Below are 23,830 nucleotides of genomic sequence, written 5' to 3' on the forward strand. Positions count from 1 at the left end.
TCTTAAACTACTGAAATGCATAGAAAACTGTTTTAGCACATTTTTTTCTATAGCACATACAAAAACTGATTTTCATTCATAATTGTATTTTTTTTCAATGATTTGCAAAATAAAAGTTAACAAAAACAGCAATAATCCCTACCTCCAGCTCCAAATTTTTATTTTCCCTCATTTCCTCACATACTAAATGCCAAATCTCATTTTTACCTACTTAAGAACATAGGATATATATTAAAATTGAATGTAATGTAAACATTTTTTTTTTTTTTTAATAATAAAGATATTTTTCTGAACGTATGTTACTTATAAGTACAAATGACTTATATTATGCAGAGTGAAATGGAATATATTTTAAACATCGCGCAAACATTGACTTTTTTGAATCATAAGGAAATGAAAATGTAGCCTAACATAAATGAACAAATATTAGTCCAAAGTGCACATTGACAGCTAAGATGTTCTGAACCTCCCCATCAGAGCAAATAAAACAAAATATGATAAATAAGCCTACTCAACTCTTTCGTTGCTCTAAAGATTTGATCCATTTTATGTTACGTTGCCCTTTTTGTCGCATCAATTCAACAAGCTTTTTTTTTTTTTTTTTTTTTTTTTTTGTTTTGGCTGTTCCAAAAAACATGCACATTTGAACCAATCAGAACTAACCATCTCTGCTGATCAAGCACTTTATTATGCTTGTTGTTAACACTTGTGTATGTAAATCTGATGTTGGTAGATCGTTTTCTTCTTGGAGCTGAAATGCATGTGTGGCACCTTAGCATTTTTTTTTTTTTTTTTTTCTAACATAGCGTTTTGACAGTTGCTGTCATATTTTCGGAATCAAAGCACCATGTACCGGGACAGCATTCCGGCCTTGAATCTTATACCGGAACTCCGTTCTGGCCCTGAATCTTATACCGAAACTGCATTCCTGACCGTTCTGGCCCACTTTCACCCCTGGTGTCAACCCATACTATCCGTCGGCGTCTGAATGAAAAGGGACTCTATGGTAGGATACCCCGGAAGACCCCACTTCTGACCCAGAGACATGAAAAAGGCAGGCTGAAGTTTGCCAAAACATACCTGAGAAAGCCAAACACATTTTGGAAGAATGTTCTCTGGTCAGATGAGACATAAGTAGAGCTTTTGGGAAAAGGCATCAACATAGAGTTTACAGGGAAAAAAACGAGGCCTTCAAAGAAAAGAACATGGTCCCCACCGTCAAGCATGGCAGAGGTTCCCTGACCGTGTGCATGGCATTATGAACTCTGAAGACTACCAACAAATTTTGCAGCATACCTGTAATGTAGGGCCCAGTATGAGGAAGCTGGGTCTCCTTCATGGGTCTTCCAGCAGGACAATGATCACAAACGCACTTCAAAAAGCACTATAAAATGGTTTGAGAGAAAGCACTGGAGACTTCTAAAGTCGCCAACAATGAGTCCAGGCCTGAATCCCATAGAACACCTGTGGAGAGATCTGAAAATGGCAGTTTGGAGAAGGCACCTGGAGGCCTGGAGCAGCTGACCAAAGAAGAATAGTCTAAAATTCCAGCAGAGCATTGTAAGAAACTCATTGATGGATACCAGAAGCGGTTGTTCACAGTTATTTTGTCTAAAGGTTGTGCTACCAAGTATTAGGCTGAGGGTGCAAATACTTTTGTCCGGTGTTCTGTCAAAATTTGCTCCCAAAGCTTTTGTGGCAGTGAAAAAACCCTCTTTTACATTCAGTTGGACGCTCAATTTTATCCATTGGTGCTAAACAAACTAGTTACATCATAAACATAAATGTGCAACACGAAAATGGCATAAATTAATGCTTAACGACACAGCGGAGTCGTTAACAGTGAGAGAGCGGGGTGCAGTTGTTGTTTGCAGCTATCATGGTAGGATGTGTCTGAGAACTTTTCTACATATCCTTCCATGATCAAACTTAAATAAATATTCCTTTCTTTTAAAAAGTCTATAATGTTTACTGTGGAATCGCTGCATTCGCGGCGATTTTTGACATTACGCGCATGTGCAGAGCCGCAAAGTTGCAATTTCTGATGGGTAGCAATATTTGTCAGAACACCGGCCCATTTTTGGAGTTTTGTGTAAAATGATGAATTTTTTTCATTTCTTTTTTATGTTTTTTCATTGCAAGCAAAATAAGTGAAGATATTACTACCAAAGCATTTGTAATTGCAATCATTTTCTGGGATAAATTTAGCATTATCTGACAGAATTGCAGGGGTGCCAATACTTTTGGCCAGCAGTGTAGCTGCAATGCTGCATGTCATGTCCACGGTAGTGACCACTGTCCTTGAAATAGTTAAAACTTGTGCGCCATGGACGCGATTTCCATTTCCTGGTGGAGGGGATCGGCATACAGCCCCGCCCACGCGCGCAATTGAGTGGTTTAAATGGTAAGGCTCGTAATTTGACAGGGGTCTTTTGGACTGTGCGTGTGGGGAGTACCTTGTCAGCGCCGCACGCTCCGAACGACAGCTTTCCTCATCCAACGTTGCCCTCGGCACACCTTTTCTTCCCTTCAGTGAGTATACCGCCAATGCTCAGCTGCTGATGCTGTGGCGCACTTGTCAAAATACCCATCTGTGAGATGTTTGCGAATTAGAAAGTTAGAAGAAAAAAATAGAAGGAACAAAAAAGATTAGTTCTTGAGGAAATTGGATTGTTTTTGTTTGTTTGTTTTGTGTCAAATACTATAAAATCAAGTGTCATAAGTGAAAAATTGTGTTCTAAAATGAAAAGCAAATGAAATGAAAATTGTCATAAATATTTCCTGCTTGATTGAGCGAACTGATTAAACACTAACACTCAAGATATTAACATTAATTTTGTGCTATTTTATAAATTAACTTTACCTGTAAATAGTGTTGTCCTGGTTCGATACTCTGTATTGGGGACTGATATTATTTTGGGAAAATCGGAGAGTATCTGATTTGATCACAAGATCGGTTCTGATCCGGTATTTACGTATGTTTTCAGCACCGTCACACTTTTCCACTGCTGTAAAAGCCTTAAAGACAGTTTAAGAATTCCTAATGAATAAAGTGTCCGTCATCTGTTAGATAGTCAATAAATGAATCATACTATTTTCCATGCAGCGCTAGTTAGATGTATTTTCATATTTACTAAAAATAGGCCGTGAAAGTAGTGAAATCCTTCACAGGACCCTCAGGGCACACAAATACAAAGGTCACCTTATCCCCTTGGGTTGACATCTCGTTTATTTTGGGCAGAAATTTATTAGATGACATGTTTTTTCGCTCTCATTTAGTGTTTTAAATAAGACTTGAATAATGATTATTCAATGACTGGTTTTATTAATTTGAACAAAGCAGTAAACCACACACAATAAAAAAAAAAAAAAAAGGCCAATAATCGTTATTTGGACCAGTAGTAATTTAGAACAGATTGAACGGCATGCATTAATTAAACAATTTTTAAATGTATCGATCAGTAAAATCAAGATTTAATCCTGTCAACTCGATTTCCGACATCCGTCCTCAGCATACATTAGCTATTTTGAGACAATAGAGCAACTCATAGTGTTGCGGACAGTTTAAGAGTGAAGAGCAGGCTGCTCATACAGGAACAGGCTGTTTGCTTTATCAGCTACAAGCATCATCATTGCTTCCTGAAGAGAATGTTCATTCATTGCTTGTCTTTGTCTCCTGTTAATATTTTTACATCATTTCAGCTGGTTTGTTTTGTCAAGTCCCAGTGGGCTTTGTTTGTTTTCTCAGAAGGCTTTAGGGGCTTTTTTCTGCATAGTTCCCACTCTAATAAAGAGTGCCAGTACTGTAGAGAAAGATGGAGGGTGGAGAGGTCAAAGCAGCACCCCGTGGACAGCTGATTCTACATGCGTAATCCTCGAATCACCAAATTGTCTTCTCAAGAGTTTAAAGGCCAATCTCATTTGACACTTCAAGAAAGCTAGTGCTCACATGCTCACTGGACCTAGACAATGTAATAATAGTGGAGTGCTACATTATTGTACAGCATGTATTAAGAGTTTTACATTCTCCCCTAATGCCCACATGGCTCTTATAATTGAATCAGTGACCGTTGCATTTAAAAATTCTCCAAGGGCCGAAGCACGACTGTTAAGGACCAGGCAAGCCTCTAGTGCTTTGCCTTACTATCATTTTGGAGTAAACGACAAGGGCAGCTCGAGACATACTATTCCCTATATGGGCTTTGTTTGGGTGTTCACTTGCCTTGCTGTTTAGGAAGAAGGCAGAAAAGCGCCTTGCTTCAGAGAAGGGGCCCTTATATGGTCATCACAACACGAGACTGAAGCCCCCTCCAAGCACACAGACAGACATAGAGGGGTGAAGGGAAAAGATAAAAATGGATATTGTCAATTAAAGTGTTGACTTAGAGTTGGTAAATGTCATGTTGCTTATCTGCTTTGGGAGTTCTCGCACACAAATCTTTTTTTTTTTTTAATTATTATTTTATTACAAAGTTCATTCCACATATGTAACATTCAGTGGAGGTTTACTGGATTTTCGTGAAAGTGAAGCCCACGTGAATACGTTAACTAAACATAGTGGTTAACTATCTTTTATTGTACTGTGCAACCAACTTTGGCATCATTGTTGTGGGGGGGGGTGATTTTAGCAACCTTAGATGACAATAATAGGCTTTTTAAAATTCTATCATATGTAATTTTATAGATGTTATTGACAATGAAGTAGCACTTTAGTCATAACTTATCTATTCAATAATGTGTCAAAACTCCTCCCACGACCAAGTCTTATCTTTGCAAGATCACTTCCCATTTTCTACCTCACTTCTGTTTTCTTTCTGTTTTAATGCATTTCACTTCTTTACTTTACCAGTTGGCCCCCCATTCCTTATCCAAAGATGTCTAAGAAGGGCCCAAACGAGGACGAGAAGTTCCTCTTCGTTGACAAGGATTTCCTAAACAGCCCCATGGCTCAGGCCGACTGGGCAGCCAAGAAGCTGGTGTGGATCCCTTCGGAGAGACATGGCTTTGAGGCCGCGAGCATCAAGGAGGAGCACGGCGACGAAGTCCTGGTGGAGCTTGCTGACAATGGCAAGAAGGTGACAGTCAACAAGGATGACATACAGAAGATGAATCCGCCCAAGTTCAGCAAGGTGGAAGACATGGCCGAGCTCACCTGCCTCAATGAGGCCTCGGTGCTGCACAATATTCGGGAGAGATACTTCTCAGGCCTTATTTATGTATGTATGCATCAAAACACATTAATTCCAAACGCTTGTCTTTCTAATACTAATCTGTTCTGAGAAATTCCCCCTTAAAAGTATGGACATACATAAACGTACAAGAAGTGTAAACCTCTTATGCTGTGCCTTCTGCTCGCAGACATATTCAGGCCTGTTCTGTGTGGTGGTGAACCCCTACAAGATGTTGCCCATTTACTCCGAGAAGATAGTTGAAATGTACAAAGGGAAGAAGCGGCATGAAGTCCCGCCACATATCTACTCCATCACAGACAACGCCTACAGAAACATGATGCAAGGTACAGTCTTTCCAGTGTTTCATCAAGCACCATGCCCACACAGCACTTAGGACAATCTTGGCAGCAGCTCTATCAAATGCTCTATTGAAGAGTCAGTGTTTCATAGAGGTGGCAGAAGTGTTGGTGGCAGAGATGTGCTTACTGTAAACAATCTACGCTAACTAGCTCGGTCTCAGTGTGTGACTTCAGGGCCGCTTTCCCATGGAATCCGCTTCTTGTGAGCTGAAAAGGTCGTGCCCAACAGATCACTTGCTGACGTGAGGATATTCTCTCTGAGGAGTTGACATCTAGGTTGAGAGATGGGTGGGGGTCTGGAAAGTATTTCCTGTCCCATCAGCCTGGTCTTCCTTCATTCAGTCATAGCTATTTGTGAAATAATAGACGAAAGGGATAGTTTAACTGTATGGTAACACATCATGCGTATGTTAATGACATAAAATGTGAAATAATAATTGTAATGAATATAGATAAAATAACCCAAAAAATTTATACTGTGTTTGAAGCACAGTAATAAACTCATAAACCTCTTTGTTAGGTTTATCTCATTCAACATTGGCATGAAACACAGACAGGGAGGTAGGTTTGGTCTTTTTCAGTTGAAAATGTTCAGCTATGCTCAAAATTCTTAGCTTGATCTGAACACTGCTACCCGCCGCTACTCATTTATTCAACAAGGGGCAGGAGCAAATTAACATACAATGCATTCACTTGTGACTGGGCAGGTCTACAGAATACTCATATTTGTGTAAAAGACTGAGCGACCCTCAGACCTTGATTGATATACTCATTGCTACATCAACTCAGTCTTCCAGCCATTCTCTAATCACAGAGTGGTCACACACAGTCGGTTCAAAAGTACAAGAATTGTGCCACTAGGGTTGCCAACTCCCTGGGTAAAAAAATAAGGGACACCTCATTGGTAGAGCAGACAACGGTCACACTTTTTAATTCTGTATGTGAAAAGTAATTTTTTTTTTTAATTAAAATACTTTTCAGTACATGTTTGAGTGATATAAGCACATGAAAAACGCTAATTATCAGCAATGTATTTTTAATACAATGGTCGTTTGGGCAAACATAAACTCCGAGGTAAACTTTTTTTTTTTTTTTTTTTTCTTTTCAAACAATTTAGCTGCGTGCAAAGTTCCATCAGCAATAAGTTTCGCGGATGATCACTCCAAAAATAATGTGGAAATCAGTGTTGTTTTTGGCAGCTCTTTTCATTTTCGTCTTGGTCTTTTGGACGATATTTTAGTTATTTCAAAATGTGTTCGTCTTCGTCTAGTTTTTTGTCAACGAAAACTCAGACAAATTTCGTCTAATTTTAGTCGACAATTCTCAAAATATTTTTGTCTATAAACTTCAAAAGTTTTAGTCAATGAATATATTTATTTATTAATGGAGGTTTCCAACAAGTTCGAATGAACATTGACAGACAAGCACATAATTGTAGAGTCTACAAGGACATCAACATCTTCATGATGATAATATACACTCAACAGGAAAACAACACATTATTTGCAATTAATTAAACTCACCTGGAAGCCAGGAACTTTATGTAAAAAGTTTTCCTAGAGTTTAAGAAGACACTCACTGAGTCAGCGCGCTAAATGCTAATGCTAACGTGAACGCTAAGCTAACGCGAATGCTAGGCTAACGCTACGTGTTAGTTTAGTGCAGTCCTTCTCAATTATTTTCTGTTACGCCCCCCCAAGGAAGACGTAAATGTTTCGCGCCCCCCCAAACTCTGCCGACACTGTAAATAGTATCATTTGTCTATAATATTACTATTATCAGTACGCCTCTGCCACACATTGTATCCTTTTTTTCTATTAGAGAAAATAACAGAGATCAACTTATAAAGTATAACTTTATTAACATTGTTTTGTTTGTAACAGAAAAGACTTAACGCGCATCAATTTGCCTGAATTAAAAAAAAAAAAAAAAAAGTCACATCCAAAGTGTAAAAATACACTCAAGGTCCATTTTTTACCATTTGATACTGAAAAATAAAATCAGTAAATAATAACAAATTCAAATTGATTAGAAACATTAACTCATGAGGACAATATGCCACAAAATTTGACCGAAAAACACAAAACTGAATAGAAGAAAAAATAGCGTCTTTGGACAGAAGGACAGTTTTTATTTTCGCTGCTTGCTGCTCACAATATCACCTCCAGTTTGCAATGGTGTGGGGTTATTTTGCACTGAGCATGCTAACAGTGCTCACTGGTTTACTGATATAACACTGACAAAGCGGGACGATTGTTGGCAATATTCGGCACGTATTCGCTGAAAAACAACCAAGCGGCTTATCAATGAGATTGGGGTCTAATGTCTTTAAGTGGCGTCTTAATTGATTTGGCTTCCGGCTGTCCGCTATAATCATTTTTAGACGCAGTAAACAGTGGTCTTTCCTCGTCCACCACTGTATTAAATGTCGTGGCCAAAAGGCAAACGGCCCGAAAAAAGCGCATTCTCCGCGGCCGAGGGAGAACCGTAGGTGAGGGCGGTCGTCGTGACGATCCCAAGCCAAAAATGGCACTTCTCGGGCGGACACGTGAGAACCGGAGAAGACAGTGGGTCGCTGCGTGAGTCCGGCCGGAAAACGGCTTTCGAAAATGGCGCACAGCTCTCCAGCTCTTCATGAGTCTCTTCCGTGAATCCGTGTGCTATTGCTTACTTCAAAAATACTGCGCGCACTTTGAAAATGAGAGCGCCACTGCCACCCACTGAGTGGATGTGCAAGTACACTTTATTCTAGTACGGCAAAAAAAAAAAAAATGTTCCCTGAGGTCACACGTGCCACCCCTAGCATCGCTCTGCGCCCCCCTGGGGGGGCGTGCCCCACTATTTGAGAAGTACTGGTTTAGTGTGTGATGATCACTCGGCACAAACCCTTAAAGGCTAAAGCAACATGGAATAGCAAAGATAAGAAAACAAACCAAAAAGCACCTGACACATGTTTCACAAAAGGAGCCTGGAATGGGCACACGCTTAAGCCTGTGTGTGGGGTGGGGGGAGGCGCAGCATGTCACATGAGTGGCATGACCAAATACTGCTAAAATTTGTGCTAACTACAGGTACGATAAGAAAATATCACACATTGTGAACTTATGACGGAAACTACGGCGAATTATCGTCTCGTCCTCGCCTCGTTAAACGACAACTGGCATCCATCTTGTCATGTCTCCGAAGACACATTTTTAGCTCGTCATCGTGACATCATCTTCATGAAAAAATTGTTACTTGACGAAATTATTTTCGTTATCCTCATCGTTGACGAAAACAACACTGGTGGAAATGAAAACAAAAATGGCCGAACACAAAAATACAATACAGATAATGAAAATAAAGTACACAGAGAAGAACAAGAAATCAAATGATCATAATTTTGAACATGCTGTTTACTTGCGCTTCGCTCAAGCCTCTTATCTCCCACAGTCTTATGTTGTCTTCAGTTTTCCTCATGGCAAGTGACAGTACCTCCTCGACCAATGAGATAAGCGGGCATTGTTCTTTCAGCTCATTGGTCAGAAAGCAGGAGAGGCAGGGGAATGCGTTCCCAGACGTATTCTTAAAAAGCACCATACCAGTATTCATTCGTTCTACAAATAAAACTCTTATTTTTTTATTTTCATGACAACGCAGGACAACGCGCATCCATTGTAAGCTTAACACGGGACGCAAATTTATTTCTGAATACAGGACCGTCAGGACGTTTCAATTTTTCAAGGAATGGTTGGCAATCCTATGTACCACATAAAGATCTCATTGGAACAGTTTCATGTGACATTAATCTATAAGGAAACATCAAATCATAACAATGAAAGCAAAGAATAAAATTAGTTTACATGTTGTACAATTTCTTCTACACTCTTCTATTAAATATCACATTTCTGTGGCTGTGCCTGATGTTTCCTGTAAGTGCATATATGGATATCTGTTAATATCCATTATGTTCTTGCAATGTCATATCATATTTATAGAGATATAATGCATGCATACAGCTGTTAGTAATCCTACAAATTGTGATGCTTTCATATTTTGGTTGTGAAACATGAAGTGTCATTAAAATAGTGTGTAAAGCCCTTTTAATTTGAAGCACTTTTCACCATGAAACTCCTGAATTATTTCAAAAGGTCGTTATGACTCTTCGTCATAAATAAAGGGCATTTATTGACAGAATGAAAAGATAGAAAAGAAAGAAGGAATCAAACTTCATCCCTAATTTCAGTCTCGCTTTCTTGTTTGAGGTTTCACCTTATCCTTGATACTTGTTCGATGATGGGGTTGGACGTTTTTGTTGTTTTGCGACCCATTTCTGGCACATATGAAGTGTTAAGGGAAACACATTCGTTTAAAATAGTTTAACTTTATGCAGAATCAATTATCACACTTTGTAATGTGTCAATATTATTTTTAAATTTGCACTTATTGTGACTTGCCAAGTTATGTCTCTAGCAAAGTCATTTTTCCTGGCTCAAGGTTCACTGTCTATTCCAACTCTACCACAGTCAATGAGCATTAGAAAGTGTTTCTATTGCCTGTGCGCTAATTCTCATACCTCCTGGGCATGTGCATTCTCATGGAAGATCAAACAATATGAAATACCTAGCATTTGTTGGTCTTAAAAATCATCTCGTTAAGTGAGTTCTCAATAGCAATATATCTGCGAAGATTATGTAACCTTCAGAGGTTTTTCTCATAACACTGTAAACAAAAATCCTTTTAATTTCCTGAGAGAACAAACTCATTTCTGTATACAAAGTAAACATTTAGGTTTCACCGTTGTATTTACTGCTACAGCTGTGTAACATAAACATTGCAACGGGTAGTATTTTGTATGTGTGGGTGTTTGGTAACGCCAAATCCCTGAAATACATATCCAAGTAAACAAATATTATGTCCCGGTAAACTTGTTGACAATAAAACTACTTGTCAGCACGATTAGAAGGACTTTCTCAGTCTAAAGATTAATATATTGTTTTGTCTTCCTCTGTAATGAGGAAAGAAAGTTTAGAAAATGGTTGCATAGCTGGTACAGTGGTATTAAAAAGTATCTGAACTTTTTGGAATTTCTCACATTTCTGCATGAAATAAACATCAAATGTGATCTGATCTTTCTCAAAATCACACAGATGAAAAAACAGTGTCTGCTTTAACTAAAACCACCCAAGCATTTATAGGTTTTCATATTTTAATGAGGCTAGAATACAAAAAATGACAGAAGGGGGAAAAATAAGTAAGTGAACCATCACATTTAATATTTTGTGCCCCCCACCCCTTTGGCAGCAATAACTTCAGCCAGACACTTCCTGTAGCTGCAGATCGGTCTGGTTCATCGATCACAACTAATCTTGGCCCATTCTTCTCTACAAAACTGCTGTCGTTCCTTCAGATTCCTGGGATGGCTGGCATGAATCGCTGTCTTTACGCCATCCCACAGCATCTCACTGGGGTTCAAGTCTGGACTTTGACTTGGCCACTCCAGATCACATATTTTGTTCTTCTGAAACCATTCTGAAGTTGATTTACTTCTGTGTTTTGGATCATTGTCTTGTTGCAGCATTCATCCTCTTTTTAGCTTGAACTGTCTGACAGACGGCCTCAAGTTTTCCTGTAAAACATCATGATAAACTTTTGAATTCATTCTTCCATTAATGATTGCAAGTTGTCCAGGCCCTGAGGTAGCAAACAGCCCCAATTCATGATGCTCCCTCCACCATGCTTCACGGTGGGGATGAGGTGTTCATGTTCCATTTTTCCTCCACACATGACGTTGTGTGTTACTCCCAAACAATTCAACTTTGGTTTCACCAGTCCACAAAATATTTTGCCAAAGCTTCTGTGGAGTGTCCAAGTGCCTTTTTGCGTACATTAAACAAGCAACAATGTATGTTTTAGAAAGCAGTGGCTTCCTCTGTGGAGTCCTCCCCTGCACATTATTCTTGGCTATAGTTTTACATTTAGTTGATGTGTGCACAGAGATATTGGACTGGCTAGTGATTTCTGTAAGTCTTAAGCAGACACTCTAGTGTTCTTTTTTACCTCTCTGAGTATTCTGCGCTGAACTCTTGGTGTTATTTTTGGCGGACGGCCACTCCTTGGAAGAGAAGCAACAGTGCCAAACTTTCATGATGAACATCCAGAGTTTTAGAGATGGTTTTATCCTTTCCCAGCTTTATACAAATCAACATCCTTGATCGCAGGTCTTCGAACAGCTCTTTTGACCGAGCTATGATGCACATCAGACGATTCTTAACAGGTGTGTGTTTTATAGTGGGCAGGGCAGCTTTAAACCACTCATCAGTGATTGGCCACTCACCTGACATAAATTGTTTGGTAAAAATTGGTTTCAAATGCTTTCTAAGTCTCCTTAGGCAGAAGGTTAACTTATTTTGCACCCCTTCTGTCATTGTTTGGATACTATCCTCATTAAAATATGAAAACCTATAAATGTTTGGGTGGTTTTAGTGAAAGCAAACACTGTTTTTTCATCTGTGAGATTTTTGACAAAGATCAGATCACATTTGATGGTGATTTTATGCAGAAATGTGAGAAATTCCAAAAGGTTCAGATACTTTTTCATACCACTGTATTTAAGCATAACACTTGGTGGTTAGTCCATGTTAGTTAAAAGAGTTTTTGAACAGATTCTGTTGTTTTGTCCAGATGTAGAATTTAACCATTTGAACATTAATTAATGTGGGGTGGCGTGGCTCAGTGGTAGAGTAGTTGTCCCCCAAAACCAGAGGTTGTGGGTTCGATTCTCCGTCCTGATGAGATACTGAACCCCACGTTGCTCCTGGTGCTGTGTCACCAGTAGGTAGATGGCGAGGTAGTGTAAAGCGCCTTGAAAGGTGGAAAAGCGCTATGTAAGTATAACACCATTTAATTATTATTTAAACCAACCACTTTTAACAGCGCCTCTCCGTCCTGATGAGATACTGAACCCCACGTTGCTCCTGGTGCTGCGTCACCAGTAGGTAGATGGCGAGGTAGTGGAAAAGCGCTATGTAAGTATAACACCATTTAATTATTATTTAAACCAACCACTTTTAACAGCGCCTCGTGTGAGGCATAGCTGCATTGAGGCGGTCCTTTTCAATGAACTAGTGGAATTTGTCATGATATGGTGACTAGCCGTGCACAACGTTTTACATACACTGCTAAACTAATAACAGTTTACAAGGTAGGGTCGTAGAGTGGTGCTGTGCTTAAACTAAGCTCTGGAAACCCTTCAATCGTGACAGGGATCCCATTTGCTGCATTTCTGCATAGCCCTTACATGCTCAAGGCATGACATTTGCTTAGGAAGTTGTCCCATGAGGTATAAAAGATACAGTAAAATATATTGTGCCTCTAATTCACATAAATTAAGAAACGTTTACGTATAACTCACCCTAACACAAAGGAAAGAAAGAACTATTGTCTATTAGTGATACGAGTTAAAACTCATTATATGTCTTTGTGTCTGCAGATCGTGAGGACCAATCCATTCTCTGCACGTAAGTGAAAATCTGCCACTTTTGAGCACACTACTGCTATTTTTTCCCTGAACTATTTTTCCATGATGTCATACAACAGTTGGGTGTGTGCTTGTTTTGCGTCGCCTACAGACAGTTACAAAATTTTGCATGAATTCATATCCAAACAATCAAGACTCCTCCATGCCATCTCATTGAGAAAATGGAAGTAGGAGTGGAAAAGAAGCTAGAATGTGTTTGCTTGAAATAATTGACTTTGGACACACAATTGTTTGATTTATCAACAGATACTGTATTTTGCTACAGTACTTGTTTCCTTAAAGTCTCTCTGGAAATACTTTGAAATAAGCAGTCCTCCCAGATGACTGGAGCCTGGCTCTCTACTCAGACACTCGGTCCGGAAGTTTGGCTTTTATACTGATTAGAAAACTAGATCAGCCATCCAAAGGTTTGCCCTCTGTGTTGTTTATTTATTTCAAACTATTTGTTGGCAGCAAACTTGGCCATCTAGAGACTAGATGTCTAGTAATCTTTGGATAAAATGTGACACAGCAATGCTGAACTTCTGTCCAGAATTTAGCTTACATTTTATTAACTAACTTTAGCTTTTAAGACAAGTATGATATGTACTGTTGCAGCAGAGACCTTAAGTTTACGAACACTATATTAAAACAAACTCGTACAAGTAAGATTACACATTTCCTGTTTCAATTCTCAATAGCAAAATTATTTTTGATTTGTTAAATGCCATATTTGATTTGATTTGATTGATTTTGAGCAGTAATAACAAAATACAACAAGAGTGGGGGGGGATAATAACAGTAATCTTGATTACAACAAAAATAATAACAAATACATACATATGTAGCTCGTAAAGGAGTAGGAAGAAACCACGCTTTTTTGGGTCCCACCCCCAATTCACTCCTTAAAAAGTTAATGAGAATACAGTCACTTCCCAATATTAGAATCCCAATATAAGACAAGATTTGGGTGCCTGTGCCAAGGGGTTAGCCTACAGCATCAGAGCTTCCCCTTGCCACCCGTATTCTCCAAGCTATAATGAATGTGTATACATATAAACTTCTTTGCATTCTAGTTTTCATCTATATCAGGTGTCGGGAACCTATGGCTTGCGAGCCATGACGGCTGCATCTGGCTCGCAGACAAATCTTTAATTATTAAAAACAACAAAAAAAGTTTTGTTATACTCCTTTGCACGAAACGGCGACGGTCACCGATCATATGCTGGTGTTGTGCAGTCATGAGCAGATATGACTTTAGCAGCGTATGTTAACTTTTTTAATGCTCTGACAAAACTAAAGACAACAAGAGTGTGGGGGGCATAATAACAGTAATATTGATTACAACAAAAATAATAATAAATACATACATATGTAGTTCGTAAATGAGTAGGAAGAAGCCAAGCTTTTTTTGGGGTCCCACCCCCAATTCACTCCTTAAAAAGTCAATGAGAATACAGTCACTTCCCAATATTGTCATCATCAGCGCATCATCACTAACATTACCGACATCACTACCACCGGCTGCATCTGGCTCGCAGACAAATCTTTAATTAATGAAAACAACAACAAAAAGTTTTGTTATACTCCTTGGCGCGAAACGGCGACGGTCACTGGTCTTATGCTGATGTTGTGCAGTAATGAGCAGATGTGACTTTAGCGGCATATGTTAACTTTTTTCATGCTCTGACATAGACATGTGCAGGTTACCGGTTTCACGGTTTACCGTGGTGTGAAAACGTCGCGGTTTCAAAACCACTAAAATTTTCCGTCATACCTTGTGGCTTGGTGCGGCAGCGGCACCTTCCCGTTTGTTGCCGTGAGTGTCAGTGATGCTATTCTGCTAAACAGCCAGCAAACCCAAAAACAAATCCTCCAAACACAAGGCGTACTTTTCTTCAACTTATTGAGCTCTCAAATCGTGGTGAAATATACAAATGAATACATTTAAAACGTTGTACAATTGTATTTTTCCACGTGTGATTAGGTTCAACAGGATATCAGTAGCACCATTAAAAAGTTCGCCAAAAACAAAACGCACATTTTCCTTTCAAATTCAATATACAAACTAACTAAAACTTACAAAGACGAATGTTAGCCTAAGCTAAGCTGGGAGACCAGCTTCGTCGAGGTTTTATGTCTCACAGCCGCTGAGTGAGAAACAAGCTTGAGTGGAAGAAGGGGGGAAGAAAACGGATCGCGTCAAAGATCGCTAATTGAGAAAGGAAGTCTCACTCCCCACTTTTTTTTTTTTTTTTTTTTTTGATGAAACCTTTCCTCAACAATATTTACATTTTAACTAATTTATAAAACTAACTTATACATTTTTAACTAACTTATGAATTCTTTGTTCTTTTTAACACAAAGGCATGGCATCATGTAGACTAGAGTTGACAAAGTGGCTGAAAATGGCGAAACTTCACTTGAGCTTCCCCCCTCAAAAAAAGTCATACAGTATATATTTTTTAATTTTATTTAGAAGTCTTTTCACTCTTTATAGCAATTATTTTGTTCTTACTCTTAATATTGAGCAACTTGAGCTGTGGCTGTGGGTATAGTCTAGGTTCTATTTATTTTAATTTTATAAAAAATATTTGTTATTTTTTGTTTATTTATTTTCACATTATATTCATGTTCCAATTTGCAAATATGTTTTGAAAAAAAATCCTGTTCAATGGAAATTTATTTATTTATTTATTTATTTTTTAAACCCATACATCTCAAAATTTTGGAGCTATAATTGCAATACCGTGAAACCGCGGTATTTTTGCTCACGGTTATCGTACCCTGAAAATCTCATACCGGCACATGCCTACTCTGACAACACTCGCGCAATTCACACCAGATATCATCAAATAGCAACAAAGATGTGCTACCTTAAAACCCTCCAAGTCCCATGCCATTGTCTGCGAGCTCAGGGTGATCATGGGACACGTAGTACGTATACTACAACCGGCGACTAGAAAGCTGGTTTGCAGTAATTTTAGTGGAAAAGTGGAAAAGACATACATGTCGTTGTGTCTATCTATATATTTATTCATCAATCAATCGCATTGGCAACGCAGATGAGGCAGAGACACTGTTCAAGTGGGTCGCCGTATTTTGCTGTCGAAAATAGCGGCCAATGTGCGCATGTGAGAAGTAAACTTTCCTCGTTTTTAATTTCGCTTTCCGCGTTTGTCAACTAATTTTAGAAACCCTTTTGAGAAGATGAGGGAAAAAAGAAAAAAGACAAGGAGTATCGTGCTTTTCAGCAGGAACTGACGGAGGAATTTTTCTTTGCGGGGAGTTTTTGACGAATTTTCGGATAAAAGCCGTCATGATGTCAAATGATATTGAGGCAAGTGAAGGACATAAATGCGGCACCGTTTTTCTCTAGCTTTGGATGAGTCAACAGACGTAAGCAATTCATCCCAATTCAGCGTGATTGCAAGATTTTGACTATAAAGGGACAACAAGAGGGGAGGGTTTATTCAAGTCCTTCACTGAGTTCGCGAAAGAAAAAAAATCTACCGATCGATAAACTTGTTTCAGTGTGCACTGATGGTGCTCCGTGCATGGTGGTGGGGAAAAACAGGATTCGTGGCGTTTCGTGAACATGAAAAGAGACGCATCCTAAGTTTCTCAATGCCTGCATGAATCTTAACCCCACCAAGCATCTACCTGACTACAAAGCCATGCAGCACCAGAAGTCGCATTAATGGTAAGAAATACTCATCATTGATTAACAACAGCATAACAATGTTATTAAAACGAATTGAGAGACTAATAAAGTGTTGAAAGTACATAAAATGCACACATTACCTGTAATTTTAGTTTTAAACATATTGTATGGCTCTCACGGAATTAATTTTTCTCAGCCAAAAAGGTTCCCGACCCCTGATCTATATAGATATGTATAACCATTTATTTAAACTATCACCATCAGCACCGGCATTCTACCTTATTCAAAGTATTGTTCATAAAAACAAAATCTGGACTCAATTATATCCTAGCAATAGTAACAACACCAATAATGAAAATGACATTTATGGCCACAACAATAACGAAAACTATGGCAACAACAGCCATAAAAAATGACAGAAGAAATGTTATGTACATTTGAACCCAAAAACAAAATCTGAAGACCTTCTCAAGCTATAGGTTGAAGTGAGTGAACTTATGTCATTATCCATAGTAAAGTGAGGACTTTATCAGCATGGGCTGAAAGACCACGCTGCTACAAAAAGTGACATCTCTTTTGGTCTGAAATTCACATTGCACTGTTTGCAACAATGGGCAACATTATGTTTGGAGGAAAAAGGGAAAAGCTTGCAAGTCTGAAAATACCATCACAAATTTGAAATCTGAAGGAGACCACCTCATGTTGTGGGGTTGTTTTGCTTCAAGAGGGACTGGTGCACTTTACAAAATAGATGGCATTATGGAGAAGAAAAAAAAGAACCCTACTTTAAAGTGAGTACTAAATCAACACACCTGAGGACATCAAACAGGAAGTTCAAACTAGGGTGCAAATAGTTCATCCAAATAGAAAATGATCCAAAGCATACTGGCAAACCTACTGTAGTTACAAAATGGCTTAAGGATAACAAAGTCAATGCTTTTGAGTGGCCATCGCAGTCCTGCTTTTAGCCCGACCATTCACTAGATGAAAAAGGATGGTGTATATATTTTGATTAAATCAAACCACTTCCTCATCTAGCACACACTCTCCAGGGTTTGTTGGAAATGTTTATCTGCAGCTATGTGTGTGGTGCATTTTAGAAAACCAGCTTTTGCACTGAAGGTTGTAAACAGCTTGCTTGAACGAATGTGATAAAATCCATGTGATGTGTGATTTGAAATATATTTTAAAAATCACTAAAAGACTAAAATGACACAACAGAGTTGAGCTTTCACCCAGCAATGTTGGTGCAGTCACCATGAAGACCCTTTCAGCAATTGTTCTGAAGCTCCGCAGTTAGCCGGGGCCTTATATGGCAGTAATGTTTCTGGTTAAGTACATGGAACGTCATGTATAGCGTGTGTCTATACAGTTTGTGCTGTACATTCACTGTCTGTTATTTTTACAGCAGGCTTTACAGAATTGGCTTCATATGGTGTGTTGTAAAAAGAGAATGAGAAACTCTAATACGGGGTACTTACAGATACACAAATGAACTCACGGAATTTTATATAAATCAAACTAATTGTACAGTATGTTGCGATGAAGCCATGTAACCAGAACTGAAATTTGAATGATCTACATGAAGGTTTTTCAGATTGGACCTCCTTCATCAAAGGGGACAAACTTAGAGCCTTTTTTTAAAAAGACACAAGAGCACAACTGACAAATCAAAGTGTTTTTGTTGGCCTTGGACGAATATTGTAAGTCTGTGGATTTTAGTGATAGGTTTTATACTCAAATATCTGCCTGTGTTCTATCATTAATTTTCACGGGGAGGAAGTGCCATTTTTCATCTCAACAGTGTCAAATTTTGGTCATTTTATTGAAGTACTGTAAATGTGGAGGGCAATATGGAAACCTTTTTAAATCAGCACATCACTCAGACAGCATTGGTTTCTTTAAGTGACACATTTTTTATTCATTTTCAGCCAGATCAAGTGGATCTGATGTACCTAATGCAATGACCAGCACAGCTGTGTCCTGTTCATGATTATGTTTCTGATAGTGAGTGGGAACTGGATGCTTAGGTAAAAGCCCCATTAGAATCTATTCAACATGTACAAGAGTATACAGTTGGAGACTGAATGTCAGTTGATGAGAACAGGACAAAATAGATCGATTCCTCTCAAGAGTTTCCAATGCCTAACTGAGGGCCTCCCATGCCTTTTATGGAGTTATGACTGAGTTGGTCTGTGTGCAGGCTGATGGCTTGTGGCTCTGGGATCGCTCAACTCTACAAGATCACAGGCCACATTTTTGGGAGGAAAAGTGATGAGCTTGTGCTTGTACCTAAGTGCTAAATTTATACAATACTAGACCGTCTTTCTGAACCATTACGGTTGTCTGATAGTGACTTAGCTCTCAATTATCTCACCCTTTTGACTGTCTCACCTGGACATTTTTCTCTGTCAGTGGTGAGTCTGGCGCTGGCAAGACTGAGAACACCAAGAAAGTCATCCAGTACTTGGCTGTAGTGGCCTCTTCACACAAAGGCAAGAAGGACAGCAGTGCTGTAAGTATGCAGGCAAAGTGATCATACTGTAATGAAAAGTAAGGGTCTGTCAGCCAGTTCCCTCACTCTTGATATATTTAGGCTGCTGCAGACATTAATTCTGTATATCGCCATTTCCTCCAAATAGCAACAATCAGGATCACAGTTTGCCTACGTGAGTAAAGGGGAATGCCTGAAGTGTGTTTTGTGTGTGTGCTGTTTCTTCCTGAAATTAAAACGTGCATGAAGATATTGTCACTTAGTTAGCAAAAGAACAATATGTGTACATGTATATTTTAAGCTTTAAATCGTAACTGTGGAGAGTGTTTCCCCTAACATTAGTTTTTTCCTGTTGCCCAATGAGAGTGGATTTGCATGATCATAGTTGCTGTAGTCACATTTGAAACTTCAAGAATGACCCGTGAGGGCTAACTAGTGTTGGTGGATTCTGATGTTGAGTTTTTTTCTCAAACATATTCCGTGGACACCCTTTTACTGCCAATGGTGATGAACTTAAGCCTCCCCAGCAGTGAAAGGGTCTCTCACCTATCAATATGCACAGTGTGAGCATGATCATCTACTTTTTTCTGTCTCAAATGCATCCTCTTCCTCGCCTCCTCCTCTTTATCCAGTCCCCTGCTCTTTGCCCCAATGGATTTCGTTCACTCTTGTGGTTTGCAATTGTCACTCACAGTCATCCATCCTAAATAAAATAGAATAAAAATAAATTCTTTCTGAGCATCCCTGCCATATTACATACTGTAGTATACAGTTGGTGGTCACAGCATTTCAAAAATTATTTCAGTGATGCTCAAAATGTGCTAAATGTAATGCAAGAGTGTTAACAACATTGCTAACAAGCTCACACTTGAAAAATCCTTACTGTAATGGGAATGTATAGTAATAAGGAAAAACTAGCATAGTCCGGCCTATATAAAACTAGGTTTGACATTGTAATTTAAGTCTTGTAAATTTGTATTCGTATCATTCTTAAAAATAAATAAATAAAAAATTATAAACTCAGAAACTGGCATATAGTATTGTTTCCAGTTAGTGTAATATATCAGATTTTTTTTTTACTACCTCACCTAAACATATTTGTTTTCTACTCCCTTCCCTTGTTTGAATCCCTAGATTTACTGTACAGTACACCTTGATACAAAAAGCCTTGCTGTGAGCTGTCCCATTCTCTATCTTGCTACTCCTCTGTGCTCTATTTCTCATTTTCTTTTCTCCAGTGTCCTATGCCAGGAGCTTAAATGAGCGAGACAATCCTTTCTGCTTTGATAACTCTGATCTTCAATGCATCAGCTGGTCTGTATCTTGTCAATCTTTTCATCTTAACAGGATCTACATGACCATTTTGCACATGTGCCCTCATCATCACATCACTATTTTCATTTAAAATACAGCCATTGCCACCCATCTCCTATGATAATTGTATCCCATTTCAGCAGCTAGAAAAATACATTTGAACTAGGACAGTCAATGGGGTGGAGGCTGACAGGGCCTGATCTTTCTCTAAAATTGACACAGAGCATTTAATTGATTGATTGATTGATTGATTGATTGATTGATTGATTGATTGATTGATTGATTGATTGATTGATTGATTGATTGATTGATTGATTGATTGATTGATTTAAGAGGTCTCTGCCAAATTCCAGAATCACTTGGTTCCACCCAGGTCAGCAGCATTTGTGAAGGGAAAAGGCATGTCGATTCTGATGAGATGTCGATTCTGACGGCCGTGACAAACAGGAGCAGTAAAAATGTTTACATCAAGAATGGCTACACTGAGCGAAAGCTGTAAACTTTCATTTTAAGATCACTAGTTTGCCAACAGATACTACATGCATAAGCAAAAGTATTCATTTAAAAAAGGATTCCTCAGAAGGAATGTGCTGGTAATATTACTCTCATCTGAACCAACATGACCCCCTTATCTGTTTATATATTAGCCAGCCCTCATTTTTCTCCAAACCTCAGGTCAGACGTTGCTTACATAATGTAATGGAATTCTAATATGCTGGCATCACGCAGGTTGACATTCATTAGTGTGAATTGTTTCTACTTTTAGATATACTTTGTGATTGTGTTTTTTTGTCGACAAGTGAGAAATATACACTGGAAACTCCACCAGTCAACCGCATCTGCATCCTCACGTCAGTGGCCATTAATTGTTTAAATGTGTTGGTTTCAACAGGGAGAGCTAGAGAAGCAGCTCCTACAGGCTAATCCCATCCTGGAGGCTTTCGGGAATGCCAAAACAATCAAAAATGACAACTCATCCCGATTTGTAAGTTACCCTTTGTGAAAGATTTGAAATTAGGGGTCAGCAGAAGTGGATAGTAACGCATTATATGTACTCTGTAACATTTTCATGAGTAACTTTTTGAGAAAAAATGTACTTCTAAGAGTAGTTTTACGAAGCCATACTTTTTACTTTGACTTGAGTAGATTTGTGAACAAAAAAACTTTACGCCGCTACTTTGGGCTACAAAAGAGTCGTTACATTTTTCCTCTTTATTCGATTTTTTTTTTTTTTTTTTGCCAGCAATGCCAAGAGTAGCTCCACTAATTTCACCTATGAGACGTCGCAACAATAATCACATGACTCCATTACACCAACCAGAAACAAGCTTGCCGTTTTATGATCACGCCGGCGCGTTCAATCACGTGGTGTCTTTAAAGCACCGTAGAAAATGAAGTATTTGACATAGAGCGCTGCGCTCCACATGACTCGAAAGCGCAGATTTAAACCTCTCCCAGTTTTTATTTGGCACCGATGGACCACGGAAAACCGGACATATGATCCTTTTAATTTCATAATAGTAACTTAAGGAACTATTCACTATTCAAACTAGGAACTATTTTCTCCACTAGAGGGCACTCATGCTCTTTGGATGAATGATGCTTCATTTCTGTCTTTTTTTTTCTCTTGCTGGAATTCAATTTTTTTTTTTTTTTTTGCTCTCATTTGGTTTAATGTGGTTATGTAATGGGTTATTGTGCAGTATCATTATGACAACAGTTCATATAGATAAGTTTGTGCTGAGTGAAAAAAATATTGTTTAAAAAAAAATAAAAAATAAAAGTTACAATGTTACTCATTACTTGACTATTGTTTCCACTGGTTACTTTTCAACTTGCACTTGAGTACATTTTTTGGATGATCACTTTTACTTTAGTAATATCATTTTTAAGTAACGCTACTCTTACTTGAGTAAAATTTATGGCTACTCTACCCACCTCTTGGGGTCAGGATTAAAATAGCTCTCAAAAATGCAACCATTGTACAGTATATTCAGGAAGACCCAGTCTCTCAGTCATTATCTTCTTTTGTTTTTTTCCCCCCACGCAGGGTAAATTCATCCGAATCAACTTTGATGTGACAGGCTACATTGTTGGAGCCAATATTGAGACCTGTATCCTCTTATATCTAGCAAAAATAAACTACCATGAGATCTAGTTTAGGACTTGGTATTTTGATCATAGAAGTATTCACTCCAGCTTTTTAGCACTGTGTAGATCACAGGTTGGGTAACACACAAAGCTAACAAACTCCTTTTCCCCGTTAGAGGATGGACTTGTTGTTCTTTAATGAATGAGCTCTCAGATCTCTTGGAGAAGTCTCGTTGTATCAGACAGGCAAAGATAGAAAGAGCTTTCCACATCTTCTACTATATGATCGCCGGTGCCAAGGACAAAGTGCGAGGTAAAATGTTTTTCAAATGTGCCATATGTGTATTCATGTTTTTGACATGGGTATTTTGTAATCAAAACCACTCATTCAGCATATGAATAAATGAAGATCCAGTGATGAAAATCTTATTTTTTATTTTTCCAGAGGAGCTTCTTCTGGAGCCCTTCAGTAACTACCGCTTCCTAGTTGCGGGCCACGTCCAGATCCCAGGCCAGCAGGATGATGAGATGTACGAGGAGACAATGGAGGCCATGACCATCATGGGTTTTACGGATGAGGAACGAATTGGTATCACATTTCTAATCTAACCAAACTTTCCTTGAAATAGAATGTAGAAGGATAAAGCCTAGTCATTTAAATAGGAATATGTTACTTTAAATTGGGTGTCATTTGTTTAAAGCCTTTTTAGTCTGTTAATCTGATAATACAATTTTAAAGTGATTGAAGTCTAAACCGAGGATCAACTGAAGCATTTAAACCTGCTAACAGGCAAGCTCGGTAACAAATACACAACTGATTTCTCACTTATTTGTAATAATTTTGTTTTTGTAAATTTTCCAATAAGCTTATGCATTTTCTGTGATGTTTGAATGTTCTGCCCCTGCAGAGCTTATCCCCGGATATTCAGGCTTCCTCTTACATTCCAAAAACACACCTTAGAGTAAATGAGGAGTCTTTTAGGTGTCAATGTTAGTGTTCATGTTTACATTTTTCTATCATCTTGGATAGACTTTAGTTCAAAAGCCTATTGAGGAAAAAGCCCTGTAGATGATGGATAGATGGATGGATTTTTACCAAAATTGTTACTGTTTTAGATATCCTGAAGGTGTGTTCAACGGTCATGCAGCTGGGAAACATCGAGTTTAAGAAAGAACGAAACCAGGAGCAGGCTACAATGCCTGACAACACAGGTGAGATATTTTCTCTTTGCTAGCTTT

General features: G+C 38.5%; 1 protein-coding gene across 2 annotated transcripts in view; it reads left to right on the forward strand.

The window, feature by feature from the left end:
* The first annotated feature begins 2,369 nt into the window (after nucleotides 1–2,369).
* The window catches only part of LOC130919904 (myosin-11-like), a 40,062-nt gene continuing 18,601 nt past the window's right edge, over nucleotides 2,370–23,830 (forward strand). Inside the window, exons 1-11 of one of the 2 annotated variants that reach the window (XM_057842533.1) lie at nucleotides 2,370–2,532; nucleotides 4,850–5,216; nucleotides 5,359–5,515; nucleotides 13,002–13,029; nucleotides 19,108–19,207; nucleotides 19,335–19,361; nucleotides 21,393–21,485; nucleotides 22,551–22,614; nucleotides 22,806–22,904; nucleotides 23,037–23,180; nucleotides 23,708–23,803. In XM_057842533.1, the coding sequence (XP_057698516.1) occupies nucleotides 4,875–5,216; nucleotides 5,359–5,515; nucleotides 13,002–13,029; nucleotides 19,108–19,207; nucleotides 19,335–19,361; nucleotides 21,393–21,485; nucleotides 22,551–22,614; nucleotides 22,806–22,904; nucleotides 23,037–23,180; nucleotides 23,708–23,803 (1,150 nt within the window). In that variant the 5' untranslated portion in view covers nucleotides 2,370–2,532; nucleotides 4,850–4,874. The remainder of the gene's footprint in view (nucleotides 2,533–4,849; nucleotides 5,217–5,358; nucleotides 5,516–13,001; nucleotides 13,030–19,107; nucleotides 19,208–19,334; nucleotides 19,362–21,392; nucleotides 21,486–22,550; nucleotides 22,615–22,805; nucleotides 22,905–23,036; nucleotides 23,181–23,707; nucleotides 23,804–23,830) is intronic. The other variant, XM_057842534.1, reaches the window with a different exon arrangement.

This window comes from Corythoichthys intestinalis, chromosome 8 (assembly GCF_030265065.1).
Source record: "Corythoichthys intestinalis isolate RoL2023-P3 chromosome 8, ASM3026506v1, whole genome shotgun sequence".
Classification (NCBI taxonomy): Eukaryota; Metazoa; Chordata; class Actinopteri; order Syngnathiformes; family Syngnathidae; genus Corythoichthys; species Corythoichthys intestinalis.